This window comes from Chiloscyllium punctatum, chromosome 32, assembly GCF_047496795.1.
Source record: "Chiloscyllium punctatum isolate Juve2018m chromosome 32, sChiPun1.3, whole genome shotgun sequence".
NCBI classification, from domain to species: domain Eukaryota; kingdom Metazoa; phylum Chordata; class Chondrichthyes; order Orectolobiformes; family Hemiscylliidae; genus Chiloscyllium; species Chiloscyllium punctatum.
The window spans coordinates 13,804,056-13,822,560 of NC_092770.1; the positions used below are offsets into that span (position 1 = coordinate 13,804,056).

Here is an 18,505-nt window from a genome sequence, read left to right on the forward strand (position 1 = left end):
AAAAGGCATCTGGATGGGTATATGAATAGCAAGGGTTTAGAGGGATACGGGGCAAATGGGACTAGATTTATTTAGGATATCTGGTCAGCATGGACATGTTGGATCGAAGGGTCTGTTTCCATCCTGTATATCTCTCTGAGTCTGACTCTAAACAAAGTGAGAATAGAATTTTTCCCTCAATGCTATATGGGTTATTTTTGCTTATTAACATTTTCCCATAGACAACAATAACAATTCATACCTGCATCAACATAAACATGTTTAAATAAATGAGCATTGGTCCAAGTGAAAAATGAACTTTTTTTGTCATTATTGGCTAATACTGATATTTTAACCCAAAGCTAGGTATTACAGAAAAGGAGGCAAAGAAATCATTGTCTTGTCTAGTAGAAACGTGCTTAGAAGCACAAAGAGTTCATCATGTATTGTCAAAGACAATTCTACTATTTTCTCACAGCAGATCCGACAGCAATGCTGAGGATACAAAAGATGACAAAACTTGACCAAATGATGCAAAGCGGCAGACCTATGAAAGGGGTTGCATTGTGGCCATGTCTCTACTGGTAACTCACCTCCTGTTAAAAGCACGCGTTAAAACTAACCCAGCCTCACTGTTACTGAAGATGCCACTCAGTCTTTGCTGCCATTATTGACTCTAACCAAATCAATCAAAGCAACCTTAATTCTCATCACTAAAGGCAGCTCAAACTCAGATCTGAATAAAGTTACATCTAAAGAGTAGAATTGAAGTGTATTCTGAAACAAAAATAGGAAAATGCTGTGCATACTCAAAAACAAATTTCTGGAAAAACTCAGCAGGTCTGCCAGTATATGTGGAAGAATCATTTGACCTGAAACGTTAACTCTGATTTCTCTCCACAGATACTGCCAGATCTGCTGAACTTTTCCAGCAATTTCTGTTTTTTTTGTTTCTGATTTACAGCATCCGCAATTCCTTCAGTTTTTAAAATGCTGTACATATTCAGCAAGACAGGCAGTATCCATGGAACATTTCAGATTGATGACCTTTCATTACTTAAACATTAACTCGATTTCTTTTCGCCTACCTGACCAGTTGATTATTTCTAGCATTTTCTCTCTATTTCAGATTACCAGCATCCACATTATTCTGCTTTTAAAATATATGCATCTGGTTGTGCCATTTGTTTTACATTCACTCTTACACAACAAGTAACTCCTGCTCAATCTCCATAAAACAACCATTTAGCTGGACTTTGCACATTCTGCACTGCTGCACAACTGCATGTTCCATCAGGAGATTCACAAAGTGTTTTAACTCACCCAACTTACATTTAGTCAGTTTAATATATATAAGCACCTCTTTATTACAGTTTTGCATACATTTTATTTCACTTCTCTGATGCTTGCAAATTTAGAAAAGTCACATAGATCAGAGTACTGTTTTCATTGCATCAGTGCACTTTTCCATGACTAATATAGAAGATCAATAAATAGCCCATTCCATGAAAAGGAAGAAAATTGGGGCTAATGCTGCACGGCTAAAAGAAATAGTTTCCATACATAAAGTGAATTTGACTCCCTCAAGGCCTCCCAAAGTGCTTCAAAACCAAACAGATTTTTTACAAGTATGGTCACTGGTGTTTTCTAATCATACGCTGTAGCAAATTTGTACACAGCAAAACCCCACAAATTAGTAAATGAGTTGATCAGATAATCTCTCCCGGTAGCCGCAAGAATGATTTATGTTGACCCAAACGCAGAGAATGCTGGAGAAACTCAGGCCTGGCAGCATCTGTGGAGACAGGAATAGCCGCCGGATCTAATGAATGTCTGCAGCATTCTCGGTGTTTGTTTCAGATTTCCAGCGCCTGCTGTATTTTGGCTTTTATTAAAGTACGCGGAGCGAACTGCCAATTCCTCGTCAAAAAAAGTCTCCTCAGATACCGCATTAATGTAAGATGACTTTTGCATAAAATAATCAGGAAGCAAACTTGATTTTTCATTTTCGGCATTCCTATTAATTATAACAAACCTGAAATGTCAACATTCCTGCTCCTCCAGTGCTGACTGACCTGCTGTGTTTTTCCAGCTTCACATTTTGTCAATTCTGACTTCCTGCATTGGCAGTCCTTCCTATCTCCTTAATATTAATCATACCTACCCCCAGGTCTAATGTGCTGTAATCTGATGTTTAGTAAAATGCCCTTAATTCTATTCGTCGTTGAAAAATATTGCTATGTTCTAACATGTTTAGGAAAGTTACCGTGAGACTGTTTATTAAAGCAGAACTCCATGTGGGGTTATGGGGTTTCCTATGTGTTAGTATTACAGTGCAAACAATGAGTTATTAAGGTGAGCCCGTTTTATTTAAAGTAAAACTTTGAAGTGTCAGTATGAATTCTTCAGGTCTGCACTCCAACCCATCAGAGTTAGAATGTAATATTGTTATTACTTAGCAATTCTTTCTGGTCAATTTTATGAAATGATCCACAAAGGAAAGGAGTGGATGTTGTCAAACCCAATTCCAGACCAACATCTCACTGCCACCAGAAGAACTGAACTTTCACTCTATCAAACCGAACAGGAATCAAAATCTGAACAATCTTTGCAAAAGAAATCAGCACAATTGAGCTCAACCTACAATGTTCTCTTCCCTCATTGTCATGAAATGATCTGTGGTCTTTTTTTGGAAAGGATGGACTTTTTTTTATTCATTCTGGAGATGTGATCTTTGTTGGCTGGGCCAGCATTTAATACCCATCCGTAGTACTCTTGAGAAGCTGGTGATGACCTGCCTTCTTAAACTACTGCAATCCATTTGCCATAGGGACATCCATGATGCCATTATGGAGGGAGTTCCAGGATGTTGACCTAGTAATACTGCAGGAGCAGTAATACATTTCCAAGTCAGGAGGGAGTGACCTGGAGGGAAATATCAAGTGGTGGTGTCCCCAAGTATCTGCTACTTTTGTTCTTCTGGATGTTAGTGGTCATGAATCAGGAGGGTACTGCCTTGCGGAATTTCCGCAATGCATCTTGTAGATGGTACACACTGTTGCTACTGTATGTTGGTGGTGGACAGAGTGAATGTTTGTGTTGTGCCAATCAAGTGGGCTGCTTTGTCTAGGATGATTATTTACCAAATTTGTACTTCTCTTGCAGCTGTACCAATTGCAGAATAAATTGGAACTTGGTAATAATTCATATTTAAACCATTTGAATGGAAGCTAACTTAATAACTCGGCAACTTTTTAATATAAACACCAGACTGTCTGCACACTTTGTGCTCTTGCAGTTTGCTGTACAGCACTGCCGCACCTGAAGTGCAAACAGAAGATTCTACATCCATATATTAGTTGCCAATTTATTTAACTATGTTTTCTATCAATATTTTTTAAAACATTTTTATGGCTCTGTGATTACTCCTGAATCTAATTGTAAATCAGCCTCAAACAGAACAATGCATTTCTCCTTATGATACGCACTTGGCATTTGTGTAACCTGATCTTTCACACCAATATTAATGACAAATATGCAGTAGAACTCTGCTGTTTACTTTGTAAAAATGAGAATCTGGCATCGACAACAGGACCATCCAGAGAGAGCACTGTTGCCTCATTAGCTCCATAGCCAGTGCACAACATAAATCCATTATGATGAAAAAAGTTTTTTTAAAAAATATGTCGTGGTTCAATTATCCCATTGATTCTGTTCAACAATTAGAAATATTACCAGGAGGATAAGTCATCATCGCAGAGTTCTGTGGATCTGTGGTTTCCCAACATTCGCCAGTATATACAAACATGATTACAGCAGCCCCTACTGGCACAATGTTAACAAATTATATACAGGGAACACAGGAATTATTAGCCAAGAAATCCCAGTTCGTCTTTTTCGTCTTCTAGTTTGTCTTTTTATAGTAATGTATTTGCATGGTACAGTGGTTATGGAAATGTTCCCGAACCATTAATCTCTAATGATTAATCTTCAACAGACCTACACACGGTCTTGTTGTAACACCACTGGTGCACAACAAGTCTGAATGTGCGATATTTCTCCTTGGTGCAAATAAACTAACGGAATGTGTTGAGAGTCTGTATCTAGCAAATGCTAATGAGTTTAAAAAAACACACCTGCTATTAACAACAATAATCCAAAATTACAATAGCTTTTAAATATTTGAAGAATAATAGTTAAACATCCAATGTAGTGCTAATTAGGATCATTGAAAAATCCACCAGTTTTCCTTCAAATCTTGAACTCAATGACTGAGAAAATGGGTCATCCCAAAGTTTTTTTTTAAAAAGGATTACATAATATATTCAAAAGCTGATTTCAATTAGTTTATATATTCCATCTGCACTTTTAAGCTTTTTTGTGATTTTACAATCATCTGGTATGATAATCATTTTTTCGCAAAGGCTAAAGAGCAATGAAATTGCTCAACACTTCAATTCACATCGATGTTACTGTTTTCTAATCACCTCAAGTGCTCATTAACTAGTTAACTTTTGGCAAACGTACCTTCTCTCTGCATTTGTCACATAGGAGCTCCGAAAGAAGCCAAGTAATTCATCTGCTATTTTGGCACTGTATTTTATTGTCGCAGTGTAGTGTTTCTGTGCTTTCAGCTCCCTGGTCAACATAATCACTAAAACTTGATTCTGTGGATAGAGGAAATATTTTCTAATCCCAAGGTGTTCAGAGGTATTTGCAACAGTGACCTCAACCCCTTCAACTGGCAGCTTGTCTGCATGCAGCACTATGTATTTCGTAGGGTTCACACAGTGCATCCAAATGCAGATTTCTCCAGTGAAAGTAAAGTTATCCATGAAAGCAGTTAAGTTCAGATCATAATGATAAGGTTTTATTGAAGTGGGCAGTCTCAGCTGTGCCCATGGCTTTTCAGCAATTTTACTAGGATTGGGATTGCTGAGGCTCTCTCGAGTCTGGTTGAACTTGGCCCCACTGTACACAGTGGCATTCCCTACCTTGGTGCTGCCATCATTAGAGCACTCTTCAAACTTGACACTCAGAAGCACGGCTATAATTGTGACTATGATGAGACCCAAGATGGAAATGGCAAAGCCCAGTACAAGCCTCCTGTGCACTGTGATGTGTCTTTCAGTGGTCCTGGGTCGAACCATCACAGAGTCGGCCCACTGATCGGACAGCCCCCGTCCATTCCTCATGGAGTCTTCTTCAATTACCATCTGTGTGAAAGACATGCTTTTGTCTCGTTTATCCTCCAATGCCATCACATTCACTGCTTCTAGTCTTTAAAATGTGCAGATTACAAGGAAGAAAAGGGAGCAAACAGTGCTTCCTTGGTTCACAGTCTTATTCAGTTGCACTGAAGGCAAGGAGCTCTTTGCACTGACAAAGAGAAAAATCCAATCGTCTGTCAATGAAGGTTTTGTTTGATTGCAACTAATATTGGTCTGAAAATCAATAATGGAAAAGGGGTTTAAAGAAATGCTGTTTGTCAGACAACAGATTACATTCCACCTGTCTCCTGCAAGTCCATGTTTTCTGATATTTCCATCTCAGTATTTCAAGTGGAAAGATCTGGCTGTTCCAGTGGATATAGGTGACGGATCTTGGCACTGGCAAATCACCATGTTGGGAGTGAATACTCAAAATGTCACAGTCCTGGACAAGCCTCGCAGAGAAGTGCAGACCACCAAAGCAACAACTTTCACGTCTCTGCAACCTGTTAGAGAAAGGAGATTCAATTAAGAGCACGAATGTGAAACTCTGGCATAATCAAACAGAATGTGACGGTCATCTTGCTACAGGTTAGTGCTAACCCTATTTGTTGGTCATGCCCATGTTTAATAGCAAATCAGCGATCCTCACTTTAACTTCAATCAGCACTCCAATAGCCTTGACTCCTAAAACAAAACTGAAGAGAAATAGTAAATAGTTGATGAATAGTCATGACCACAATTCTGTGAACACATCTGTAATGGATACGACTGTTGTACCTTATTAAAATGCACATCAAATCATTAAAATAAACCATAATAGCAATGAAATCATTGAAATCCTGGTTGCTAGTATTAAGCCCTGTGCACATTAACACACTGGTGAGAAAGATGGCCCTACCAAACAGCCAAGATGTAGCAAAACAAACAAGAGATACCGTCCCAGGATTGTGTTCTTGGGATTCCAAAGTCTGCTCCCACTGTCTCTGAATTTCTCACTTGTTTTGCAAACACCAGAACACAGATTTATAAACAACCCTGAGGGCAAAGAAAAAATCAAAATACATGGAAAATATACATTGTTAACATACTTTTAGAAAACTCTCAAACAAACCCGTTCGCCGTTGCGGCGTGGAGACCTCCGCACAATTGGAAGAAAGCGAATGTGTGGCAGGTTGTGAAGGGGACTGGATGGAGCAGGCTGTACAGCTACAGCAAGTTTCCCACTGGCTGCTGGCAGCGCCGGCTGCTTCGCTCAGTTTTCACTGGAGCTCGCTGCTGCCGCCTGCTGCCCGAACACTTGAGAGCGGACCGAGCCAGCAGCGTCACCGATCCGCCTCTCCCCACCTTCAGCATCCAGGGCTCTCTCCCCGCCGCCTCCCACACTCCCCATTTGTTACTGCAACTGCAAACCTGCTGCCGCTTGTGTATCTTCAGAGGACTGCCACCTCCCAGCAATAGCTGGAATTAAAGCCTCTCGAGAGAAAGACCTCAAAAGAAACTGCTAATGCCACTCAATTTATATAGTTTGCAATTGGTCTCCATGTTGTAAAATATTTATCAAAATACATAGGGAGGATGGAACTGCAAAGTTACACCGGGGTTTGTAAACTACCCAATTATAGCTTTCCTCTGTTAATACATTAATAATACGAATATTTATGAATTTCCTTGTCTGCACCTTACATAGGGGCCAGTTTCACACAAGTGCCCTTCTATTCTGATATTTTCCCCAATCAATCTGTTCGGAGCTAGTACTACAGACCTCTACAGTAGGTGGGCCTTGAACCCAGGTCTCCTGGCTCAGAAGTAGGGATACTGCGGCTGCATGATTCGAGCCCTCATTCAGGGTCAATGACGCTTCAGTGACACTTCCCGGTGGGTGCCGAGTGTCGCCAAACACAGTTTTAAAAGAGTGGGATGTTTGGCCGTACAGGGAGGTGGAAATCAAAGCTGTTTAATAAAAGGGGAAAAGAAGCAGAAAATTGTCTGTGAAATGTATAAAATCTTAAAACTCTGTACAGGCCACTCATTCCACTTGGCCTGCTTTTAGCAAAACATTCACTAACAAGTTGAAAAGCAATACAGCGTATTCCACTCCTACCCATTGAAGTTTGGAAGTTATAGAAGAGAAAGATTTTCCATTACATTATCTTAATGTTTTTGGAAAAAGACATCATTGAGAGTAGTACTGCTGTCCAACTTTAATTACCCTTGAGAAGATTCTACTGTACTACAAGACAATGAAAAATAACACGAATGATTCAGAATCAAAAAAGTAATCCAAAATATTAAATATTTATCATGATGCTGGCTTCCAATGTGGGACTATTGTTACATGGGATTGTCTTGTTTTATCTTGTTGCAGCAAGGTTTTGCAATGCCACACAAAGCATATGATGCAGACTGGGATTTGTCTTCCAAAATTACTCTTAAGATTTGTCGAAACTTATTACAGATCTTGTCCCTTCACCTACGTTTGCCAATAGAAAAATCATCAAAAGGGTCCCTATCATGACATTAACTGCAAGTATGAAACTCTAGTCAAAACTTGTAATCAATATGGCTCACAGACTTTAAGACTTGCATTTTACAAATAATTAGCTCTGAGCTCTGAAAATGTTCATAGGTATTTGCTTTGTCTACTTTGTAAAGGAAGTTTTAGTCTGGTTAAAATGGAAGAATCTATTAACTTGTTAATCTGTTGCCACTAGATTTTTTAAAAATAACATTTTAATACATTAATGTCATAGTAGGCAAGTGCCATGAAAAGGACAAAATATGGATGGTACAATTTTTATCTTGAAACCAGTTTAAAAATCACACAACATCAGGTTATAGTTCAACAGGTTTATTTGGAAGGACACACTTTCAGAGCACTGCTCCTTCATCAGGTAGATAGTGGAGCAGGATCATAGGACATAGAATTTACAATAAATATAGTAAATCATAGTAAATATAAATTCTGTAAACAATGGAAGTTGAACATGTAATGTTAGGGAAAGTAGACCAGATATATTAAACTAATTTAGCGTTCTGACGTAGACTCACTCTGGGCTTGAAATGTTAATTCTGTTTCTTTCTCTACAGATGCTGCCAAACCTGCTGTGTTTCTCCAGCAATCTTTGTGTTTGTTTCAGATTTCCAGCATCCACAGTACTTTGCTCTTATTTAAATTAGCTGCTGAAAATGTGTTGCTGGAAAAGTACAGCAGGTCAGGCAGAATCCAAGGAGCAGGAGAATCGACGTTTCGGGCATGGGCCCTTCTTCAGGAAGGAGGTCTTCGATTCCTGAAGAAGGGCTCATGCCCGAAATGTTGATTCTCCTGCTTCTTGGATGCTGACTGACCTGCTGCGCTTTTCCACCAACACATTTTCAGCTCTGATCTCCAGCATCTGCAGTTCTCACTTTCTCCTCTTATTTAAATTAAACCACCCAAAAATAAGTCCACCCAAAATGGAAATTTAGTTAAAGGAGGAAGAAGGATTATTAAAATATGAAGTTTGCAGAAGAGTTAATTGGGCAAGCGTAAGGAACGTGTAATGTGTGTATTCAATCTTATACAGCCAGGGGAGAGAGTGCTGATGCAGAGGAGACTAAAGTTCTTATATATTTTTGTAAGTGCAGGTACACAGAATTACAGAAGTAAATTGAGATTGAATTAAAAGCAAAGGTGAATGGACTAAAGAGCTTATATGCATGTCAGAAACTCCTTGAGACTTCCATAATAGATTCGTGCATTCCATACATAAAGGAATTCCAGGTTCACCACATACAAAAGTATTTGGTGGACGGAACTGAACAAGTACGACAGCGATTGATTACTAAATGAGCATTAGGAGGTTGAACTGACACGACATATGGATAAATAAGTATAAAGACCAGCTCAGCACCAAACACATATGTAATGTATGACAGAATCCTGAAATGGGAGTTGGACTGATCTAATCCAGTTGATACACAAAAGGCCTCTCAGGTCACACAGCAACTGTGATTAAATGTCTCTCACATCCATACTGCCCAAGTTGTGCTTTTGACCGGCCAATTTATTTTCAGAACCATAAAACCCTTGCCTTCTCTGCAGGAACTCATGAAGCAGCAGCACAACATTGCTTCATTTGTTCAGGTTTCGCTGCAATGATTCAGATTTAAAAATCACACAACACCAGGTTATAGTCCAACAGGTTTAATTGGAAGCACTAGCTTTCGGAGCGTCGCTCCTTCATCAGGAGCTACCTGATGAAGGAGCAGCACTCCGAAAGCTAGTGCTTCCAATTCAACCTGTTGGACTATAACCTGGTGTTGTGTGATTTTTAACTTTGTACACCCCAGTCCAACACCAGCATCTCCAAAATCATGATTCTGATTGATTAGCAATTGGAATCTTCAGCTGAGACAGCAAGTGCAATAATATTGTATATTGATACAGAATAAAATATCTCAGGGCGTCAGAAAACAACCACCAAACCATTTAAACAGATATTGAGTTAGATGATCTAAACTGAAAATGTGTTGCTGGAAAAGCGTAGCAGGTCAGGCAGCGTCCAAGGAACAGGAGAATCGACGTTTCGGGCATCAGATGATCTAAAGTTTAGTTAAAGAAATAGTTTTTAAGTAATGTCTTAAAGGAGGAATAGAAGGTAAAGAGGCAGAGAAGGAATTTCAGAGCTTGGGGACATAGGCTACTTAAGGTATGGCCACCAATGATGCGCATTTAAAATTGGGAGTGCAAAAAAGCCATCAATTAGAGGATTAAGTGCAATATCGAGGTTGCAAACAGACTGGCTTAATGTCAGATTACTGCCAGGGAAATTGAGCATCATTTTAAGAGCTCAGGAAGGATAGTGCACTCTGCATAGTTCCTGGACTATGTACCAGGAGACAAGTTAAATTACACACTTGATCTGAAGCTTAATGTACTGCAAGTTCACGCAATGATCAAAGAGAACATAGTGCCAGGACTAAATTATCAATCCTTAGAAATAATGAAAGGTAGCAGTTGATGCAGTGTTAGAATTTTTGAAAAATATATATATTGTGGATAGGCATCCATCTAACAAAAGAATCAATGCAAAGAAATCGAGTGAAGATAAAAGGACTGAAACAAGACAATATATGGGTACTTCCAGTGTTATTTAAATAACACACACACAAGAAGGATTTGGCCTGAAAAGCAGATAGCAGAGTAGTTTTTTTATTCATTACTGGGATGTAAGCATCACTGAAAAGGTCCATGTTTACCACACATGTTCTCAACAAGGACAGGCTCAATAGGTCAGGCAGCATCTGAAAAGCAGGGAAAAAAAAAATAAAAAAAATCGACATATCGGGCAAAAGTCCTTCATCAGGAATAGAGCCTCTATTCCTGCTGAAGGGCTTTTGCCCAAAACGTCGATTTTCCTGTTCCTCTGATGCTGCCTGACCTACTGTGTTTTTCCAGCACCACTCGGCTCTAAACTTTGGTTTCCAGCATCTGCATTCCTCACTTTTGCCAAGCTCGTGTTCAGTGACTATACAATGCATCCACCGTGCTATTAAGAGAGTTTGTGGAGTTTCACCCAGCAACAACGAAGGAATGGCAAAATAATTGCAAGTCAAGATGTCATGCGACCTGGAATGGAACTTGCGAGTAGTAATGTTCCCGTTTATCTGCTCTCTTTGTTCTTCCAGATGGGACAGTTTGCAGGTTTGGAGAGGCTAAGGGGCAACTTTTTCACACGGAGGAATGGTGCCTATATGGAATGAGCTGTCAGAGGAAATGATGGAGGCTGATGCAATTGCAGCATTTAAAAAGCACCTGGATGGATATATGAATCAGAAGGGTTTGGAGGGATGTGGGCCAAGTGCTGGCAAATGGGACTAGATTAGGTTAGGATATCTGGTTGGCATGGACAAGTTGGACCGAAGGGTCTGTTTTTGTGCTGTACATCTCCATGACTCTCTGATGAGATTTGAAACTATATTTCCAGATCATTAGCATAGAGTCCTGGAAATCAAATCCGGTGACATGACTATTATACCACCACCTCTCTTCCTTCCAAGCTCATCAGGAGTTCATAACCTTTGACTCTGTTTTTTTCAGATGATAGCTGTTGATGATCATCCTTTTTGCAATTACACTTCCTTTATTATGCCTTTTTCTTATCTCTTCGTAAAGATTGTATCTTTTTTATTTTTCTGTCTTATTAATCATGTGGACTGAAATATGAAAAGGACTGCTTTTAAAAACTGAGGATCGTGAAATTATTGCTACACTTTTTTAAAAAGTGCACTACCTGACACTCTTTGCAAAATGTGTTTATGCTCCTGCACTGTAATGTTCTATGTTCCTGTTAATATACCGAAGACTTTGATCAGATCACCTCAACCATCTCAATCTTCTGCACTGTTCATGACCTTTCAAGTATCTAAGCACCTGAACACCAAGTCTCTTTGGACAGCCACTGTATTTAACTTCATACAATCAAGAACATACCCTGATCTATCTGCCTGATGATACTTTAAGACTGTGGTACATCATCAGCTACATTTGACCCTGCAGCTCATATCCACCTACCTCAACCCCTCCCCATTCCCGCACAACTGCTCCTGCCCTTAGACATTCATTGCTATGTTGGTCAGGAGCTAGCAAGCTGGCTCTGGGGTGAGAATTGGCACATTCTGATTACTGCTAATAAGCAAATGAATCCAGCAGACCAATTTACACTGGACCTGGCACTAGCATCTTTCGACTCTCTCAACTTTTGACATCCTGCTATGAAGAAATCTTGTTGGCAACTGTGTTTTGTCAAAGACAATGGGAAGTTATTTCTCATTCCATTCCAAAAAGAATAGCTTTCTTGGAGCCAAGATTAGAGTAATGCTGGAAAAGCACAGCAGGTCAGGCAGCATCCGAGCAGGAATATTGACATTTTGAGCAAAAGCCCTTCATCAAGATTCTTGAAGGGTTTTTGCCTGAAACGTCAAATTTTCCTGCTCCTCAGATGCTGCCTGACCTACTGTGCTTTTCCAGCACTATTCTAAACTTGACTCTAACCTCCAGCATCTGCAGTACTCACTTTCACCTAGCTCTCATGCAGCCAACACGCTGTCTAGTTCTCCTACAGAATTACAAACAATGCTTATAGAATAATTTGTAACAGAAAAGCAGAATGTCCTAAAGCATTTGCCATGTATGTTGGATGTGCAAGATATGAATAAACTGCTGAAAGTCATCATTTTGGTTAGAATAGAGTTCTTCTTGTATGTACCTTGAGTTCTAATATTGAACAATACTGCTGTAAGTGTCTCAGATCAAATGAAACAATAGCATTGAGAACAATGAGAGTTTCTGTTGTTTGTATTATGAAGCATTTCATCATTGAGAAGTCATCTCAAGATAAATGTAAAGACCATGACCATTATTATTTCTCAATAAAGCATCCTCATGAGGTATTAACGACCCGTCACCAAGGATTGTCATTTGCAACAAAAAAAAGGAATTGACTGCACTCACAAGTAGGTTGGATAATGTTATCCTATTTTTTTTAATTTTTTTTCTGAACAGCGATTATAATTCTGATGTTAACACATTGAGAAACAGCTGTTTTTTTTTAAATTGGCAAAGGACAAAGGAACAATCTGTCAGTGGTGTGATTACTTGAGCTCCTGTCACAATTAAGCAGTTTAAAGCAGACAGTGTTCAGAATGAAAGTTGCTGAAACACAGATAAGTGACCAATGAGGAGACACATCATGGTTGTGACCAGAAAAAAGCATATGGAATAGAGAACCCATGTCATTACAATTCTGCACTTTTGAATCAATCCTATGTTTTGTACATTTTGAGGCCAGGTCTTATGAGATCCTTTTGGTTTTGTAGTGTAGGGCTCATTATTTATGACCCATGGATGCGTGCCGTTGTTTTAAGATTGGTCAGATTTTGTTGGTTAGCTTGGATAGCTGTTTTGAAATGCTCAGCTAAGGTTCAATTCCCACAGAGGTCATCACAAAGGTCCAGTCTTTTCAATCCCACCCCTCACCTGATGTTAGGCAACCCTCAGGTTAAACTTACTACCATTGTCTCTCTTTCTTTGATGAGAAAGCAGCCCTCAGGCCCTATGGAACTGTGATGACTACGAATTGATCAGCCAATGATGAAGAATGCTCGGTTCAATTGCTTCCTATTGTTTGATAAGTCAACTGCATCATAGCTCATGTTCCACTAAATATCTGTTCTGTGAGCTTGATTTTGAATGTTCATTCTCAACCATCATTCAGATTTGGTTGCCTCTTTAAACTAATGTTTGGAGTAATGTAAACTAACCAGATAGAACAAGGGGAAATTAGTTATCACAGGAAAATATCAAAGTGCAAAAGAAAAACAATGTGGATCCTAGAAATCCAAATTAAACCAAAAAATACTGGAAATACACAGCATCTGTGGTTAGAAAAGGTAGAAAGGTCATTCCTGAAACATTAACTGCTTCTCTCTCTCTCCAAATGGTGCTAAATCAACTGAGTGTTTCCAGCATTTTCCATTTCTGATTTCCAGAAGCTGTAGTAGTTTCCTTTGTACATCAAAATTATTGCCATCGTGTAGGAAAGTTTCACATTAGTGACATTAGGAAATACAATTCTAGAGTGCCACACTCAATCTGTGTATGTACTGAGGAGCAGTTAAGACATAATTCGGGGTGACATGGTGGCTCAATGTTTAGGACTGCTGCCTCACAGTGTCAGGGATCCAGACTTGGTTCTAGCCCATGTGGAGTTTGTACATTCTCCCCATGTCTGCGTGGGTTTCCTCCAGGTGCTCTGGTTTCTACCCGCAGCCCACCGATGTGCAGGTTAGGTGGATTGGTCATGCTAAATTGCCTGTTGTGGCCAGGGATGTGCAGGCTAGGTGGATGAGCTATGGGAAATGCAGAGTTACAGGGATAAAGTTGGATGCTGTTTGGAAAGTCAGCGTGGACTCGATGGGCTGAACAGCCTGCTTCCACAGTGTGTGGATACAATAAAATAGGACAATGTTTATTTGAAAATAATTCATATTTAAGAAATAGCAACAACCTAAGAAAGATTTGATCATAAACTCCCCCTACAGTGTATTCTTTTACAATTGTATGAGTTCAATTTCCAGAATAAGTTCAGAGAGGGATATCCTTTATATCACTGTTTTAAAAACAAATACAAAGTCTACTTATCTCACAAGTTTGAGATCATCAGTTATTCCTGACATCATTCCAAAATTACCATTGGTCAGTTGTTAATTCTGCTAGTTTTCAAAGGGAAATCATTAGGTCAATGGATTTGTAACTTTCCCTTTCAAAATGAAATCAGGTCCAACTTGAGACAGCCATTGATATTGAAGTCATTCTAGGAACAGTGATATTTGTCTCTTATTTTGTGCATTTCACTGTCAAGTTCATGCAGAATTGCCTGGGTTTTCCACCATATTCTTTGTGGCTTAAGGCTGTGGAGCACACCCAAGAGCAGCATAAGCTTTACGGAAACATCCAAGTAAGTTACTAATTAGAGAGCAGATTATACCATAGTGCCATTAGTGTCATTTCTCCAAGCAGCTTGTACATCAATATCAGCATTAGATCTATATGTAAATAATCAAATTCCTGACTGTTTGCCCATTTTGGATAAAGCATCACACACTGTGCCAAGTTTATTCTGGACGTCTTGAACAACGTTTTCAATGCTTTTGATATCCTTGAGGATTTCAACGCTTTGGGTGTAAGGGTTGTAGAGTATAGAATACGGGCGTTTGACTGATTTGGAAAATTCCCTGGAAGAATAAACAAAAATGTACAGTTTGTAATAAGGTGGAGATAGAATTGCATCCAAAATGATTTCACAAAGGAATATCAAGTAGCAGGAATACAGGAAAATAGGAAGCATAGAATGAGAAAATGTAACTGGTCCCATAAAGCTCAGTTCTTTCACAGACCATCCACAGTTTTCTCTGTGGACTCTTTCTCACCTGCTTAAATCTCCTTAAAAAAGTCCCCCAATTCGTAAAGGTAATTTGGCAAAAATCTAATACTTATTTGTATGAAATATATTTATTCACAGGAGGTGGCAGTCACAAGAAAGCCCAGCATTTATTCCCAATCCCTAGTTTCCCATTAGAAGGAGAAAGTGAGCTTCCTCCTTTAACTGCTGTACTCTGAAATAGGCAAGGTAGTCTTGCCATTCAAGGAGGTGATGTTCTTGAACAACTTTGCAGATTTGAATTGCAAGCCTATTATACAATGGGAGTCAATTGGATGGGTTCAAACCATCATAAGATTTGATACATATGTAAGTTAAAATACAAATTAAAACAATGTAAAATACAAATTTTAAAAATATCCTGATGGAAAAATTATTCAATAAAATAAGCATATAAAATTTGTCACATAAAATTACCAATGAAATGATAACAATGAATGCCCACATGCAAATACTTCAGCACAGACAATGCACATTCACTGTGCACATTCTAGTCCAGGTTTTACAGCATAGCACATCATGAATATCAATCAGATACTTGATTTAGGCATTTTTCATTTGTCTGATACTTTCTCAGTTCTTTTTCTTCTAAAAACTGCAAATAAGTGAACCTTGGACCCTCGATGGACAAAATGCTGTATAAAATGTTTTGAGAATTCACAACTGACAGTTTCACTCTCCACATACAATGCTGTTTGGAAGGGGCTTTCCAGGATTTTTACTCAGCAAAAGGTGAACATTCAATTGCTCTCCAATTCAGGCAGCTACCCTTCAAGGATACCAGATCCTTAGCCACAGTTGAGAACAATTGTGTCCTACAAACGATTAGCAGCTACACCCTCTCACTGCTAAACTGAAATTATCTCCCCAAGGATCCTATCTTTCCGATTGATCGATAACTATGCACAAAAATAAAATTAAGGAGAGATGTGGCAGAGTCACTAGACTAGTAATCTAGAACCCCAGATTAACAATTTAGGAACATGGGTTTGAATGCCACCACAGCAGAATTTGAATTCAAGGTAAAACCTGGAATAGAAAGCTTGCTGGATGGTGACCATGTAAACATTGTTGATTGCTGTAAAAAAAACTGGTCCACTTAATGCCTTTTAAAAGGACATGAAAGTGTCACCTATATTTTATGACTCCAGATTCATAGGAATGTAATTGACACAAGTGTCCTCTGGGCAATTGAGGGGCAATAAATACTGACTTAACCAATCACACCTTAATATCATGAGTAAATAAGAAAAAAAGGCTACTAGAGTTCAAAAGCCTCTTCCCGCCCCCCCCACAAAAAAACCCTACTTTGACCATAGATTTTCTTTTATAGAGAGAGACTTTCTGCACTAGCAACATTTTGCTAGCTGAAGATCACTGCTGTTTGTCTTATGTCTGTACATATAAAGGGATGAGAGAGAAAACATGTAAAGATTAGATTAGATTACTTAGTGTGGAAACAGGCCCTTCAGCCCAACAAGTCCACACCGACCCTCCGAAGAGCAACCCACCCAGACACATTCTCCTACATTTACCCCTTCACCTAACACTACCGACAATTTAGCATGGCCAATTCACCCAACCTGCACATTTTTGAAATGATCATTTCCTGCATTTGTCAAACACAGAAATTTGAGGAACAGACTGATGGTCAAGAAGATAGATCACAAACTCATTCAAACACACAGCAGTGTTTAACTTTAGTTAGGAGAGATAAATTTCAATTAAGAACGAACTGGATTTCACTCCAACTGATTAATCAGATCTGTAACCACACCATCTGGTGGATTAAAAAGGAGAGTAGTGCATCAGTATCCATGAGAATAATTACACAGCAGACCAGTCCTTCCTCACTGTACAAATACAGAGATTAGGAATAACTTCTGCTGGAGGAAGGAGAAAAATATAAAGTAGCAACTCTCAAAATCAATTTAACTTTAATGATTAAATGAACAATTCCACAAAAAAAACAACAGGTTACACATTTTCTTTAGCTGAGAAGTAATTTTCTTAAATCGCTGAGTTGATCAGGCTGGTATGTTTGCTGAATAGCTGATAATTAGTGTAATCTGTGACAAACAACACAGAAACAGCTCCTCAAAACTATTCAATTAGATCATGCCTGATGTAACTCCAAAGACCTATCTTTGCCCTACATCTCTTAATGACTTTAGATAATAAAATTCTCATTTTCTGGATTCGGGGTGTTGGAAGAGCACAGCAGTTCAGGCAGCATCCGAGGAGCAGTAATAAAATTCTCAGTCACTTTTAAAATTAGTGTGACTTCAATTGCCATTTGTAGAAGAGAATTATAAACTTGGTTTGAGACTTCCCAACCTGCTTTCTCCCTGTTCTGTTTATTTCCATTAGTTTCTTGAAAATTTGCCCCTTGACTTTTTAAATTCTGGAGAACATAAGCCTAATAAATATGTAATTCTCCTTATAGTTAACCCCTGAAGCAGAGGTATCATTGTCATTAATCACTGCTGCATTCTCTTCAAAGGCCAATATAGTTTTTCTAATGGTAGGTACTCAGAGCTGCTCTCAATTCGGGGTGGGGTATATAAGGCAATCTGCGTCCCCTTATTCTGTGGTTCTCTAGATATAAAGGACAGCGATCCATTCGCCTTTAGAATCTTGTTTTAGTACTATGCACCTCAACTCCCAAGTCTCTTTGCACTTGCACTATTTCTAGTTTCGGCCCTTTTTGAGGGTGCACCATTCTACCCTTTTTAGGGCTAACTTATATTGGTTTACATTGAAATCCATTTCTTCCCAGTTTGTTCATTTACTTAAAAGTATCAGTAGCTTTTTTGTAATTTTATGCTGAGACATGATTTTCTTAATTCTTGATCAAACACTGAATTTATCAGGCGGGATTTTTTTGTAATTCTATCTGCAGTGACACCGATCTTGCCATTTTCGGTAAACTTGGACAGATGCCTTTTTCTATCCCATCACAGCCATTAATAAATATGGTTGCTGTTTGAGGCTCCACACAGATTGACGAGAGCCACAATTAGTCAGATCTTTCTCATGAGTTTACAATCCCATCATACCTATTTATACATACTCTGTCTCCCCCGACTCAACCAACATCCTCATCAGGTCAACGATTTTCTATCAACTCCAAGGGCTTCAATTTTTAAACTTCCATTCTTTTGAAGAGCTAAAATATTGGCTGGTAGCCCATGTAACTAAAATCCATTGGCATTCCCCTATTCTCTATTAAAGTCAACTTTTCAAACTATTCAATGAAGTATGTCTGGCATGAACTAGTCTTGAATTCGACCATTCATTGTCATGAAGCAACCATGGTACAGGGTAAAGAGA

At 38.9% G+C, this 18,505-nt stretch overlaps 2 protein-coding genes across 6 annotated transcripts in view; both read right to left on the minus strand.

Annotated features, from left to right (window-relative positions):
* Positions 1–5,408, minus strand: part of LOC140457899 (thyrotropin-releasing hormone-degrading ectoenzyme-like) — a 114,210-nt gene extending 108,802 nt beyond the window's left edge. Inside the window, exon 1 of the mRNA XM_072551658.1 lies at positions 4,507–5,408. Within this exon, the coding sequence (XP_072407759.1) occupies positions 4,507–5,240 (734 nt within the window). The 5' untranslated portion in view covers positions 5,241–5,408. The remainder of the gene's footprint in view (positions 1–4,506) is intronic.
* A 22-nt stretch (positions 5,409–5,430) lies between these two features.
* Positions 5,431–18,505, minus strand: part of LOC140457900 (tryptophan 5-hydroxylase 2-like) — a 50,498-nt gene continuing 37,423 nt past the window's right edge. For 3 of the 5 annotated variants that reach the window (XM_072551661.1, XM_072551663.1, XM_072551659.1), the window contains one exon: positions 12,697–14,966. In XM_072551661.1, the coding sequence (XP_072407762.1) occupies positions 14,792–14,966 (175 nt within the window). In that variant the 3' untranslated portion in view covers positions 12,697–14,791. Of the gene's footprint in view, positions 5,696–5,841; positions 5,888–12,696; positions 14,967–18,505 lie in introns of those variants that run through there. The other 2 variants (XM_072551660.1, XM_072551662.1) reach the window with 2 other exon arrangements.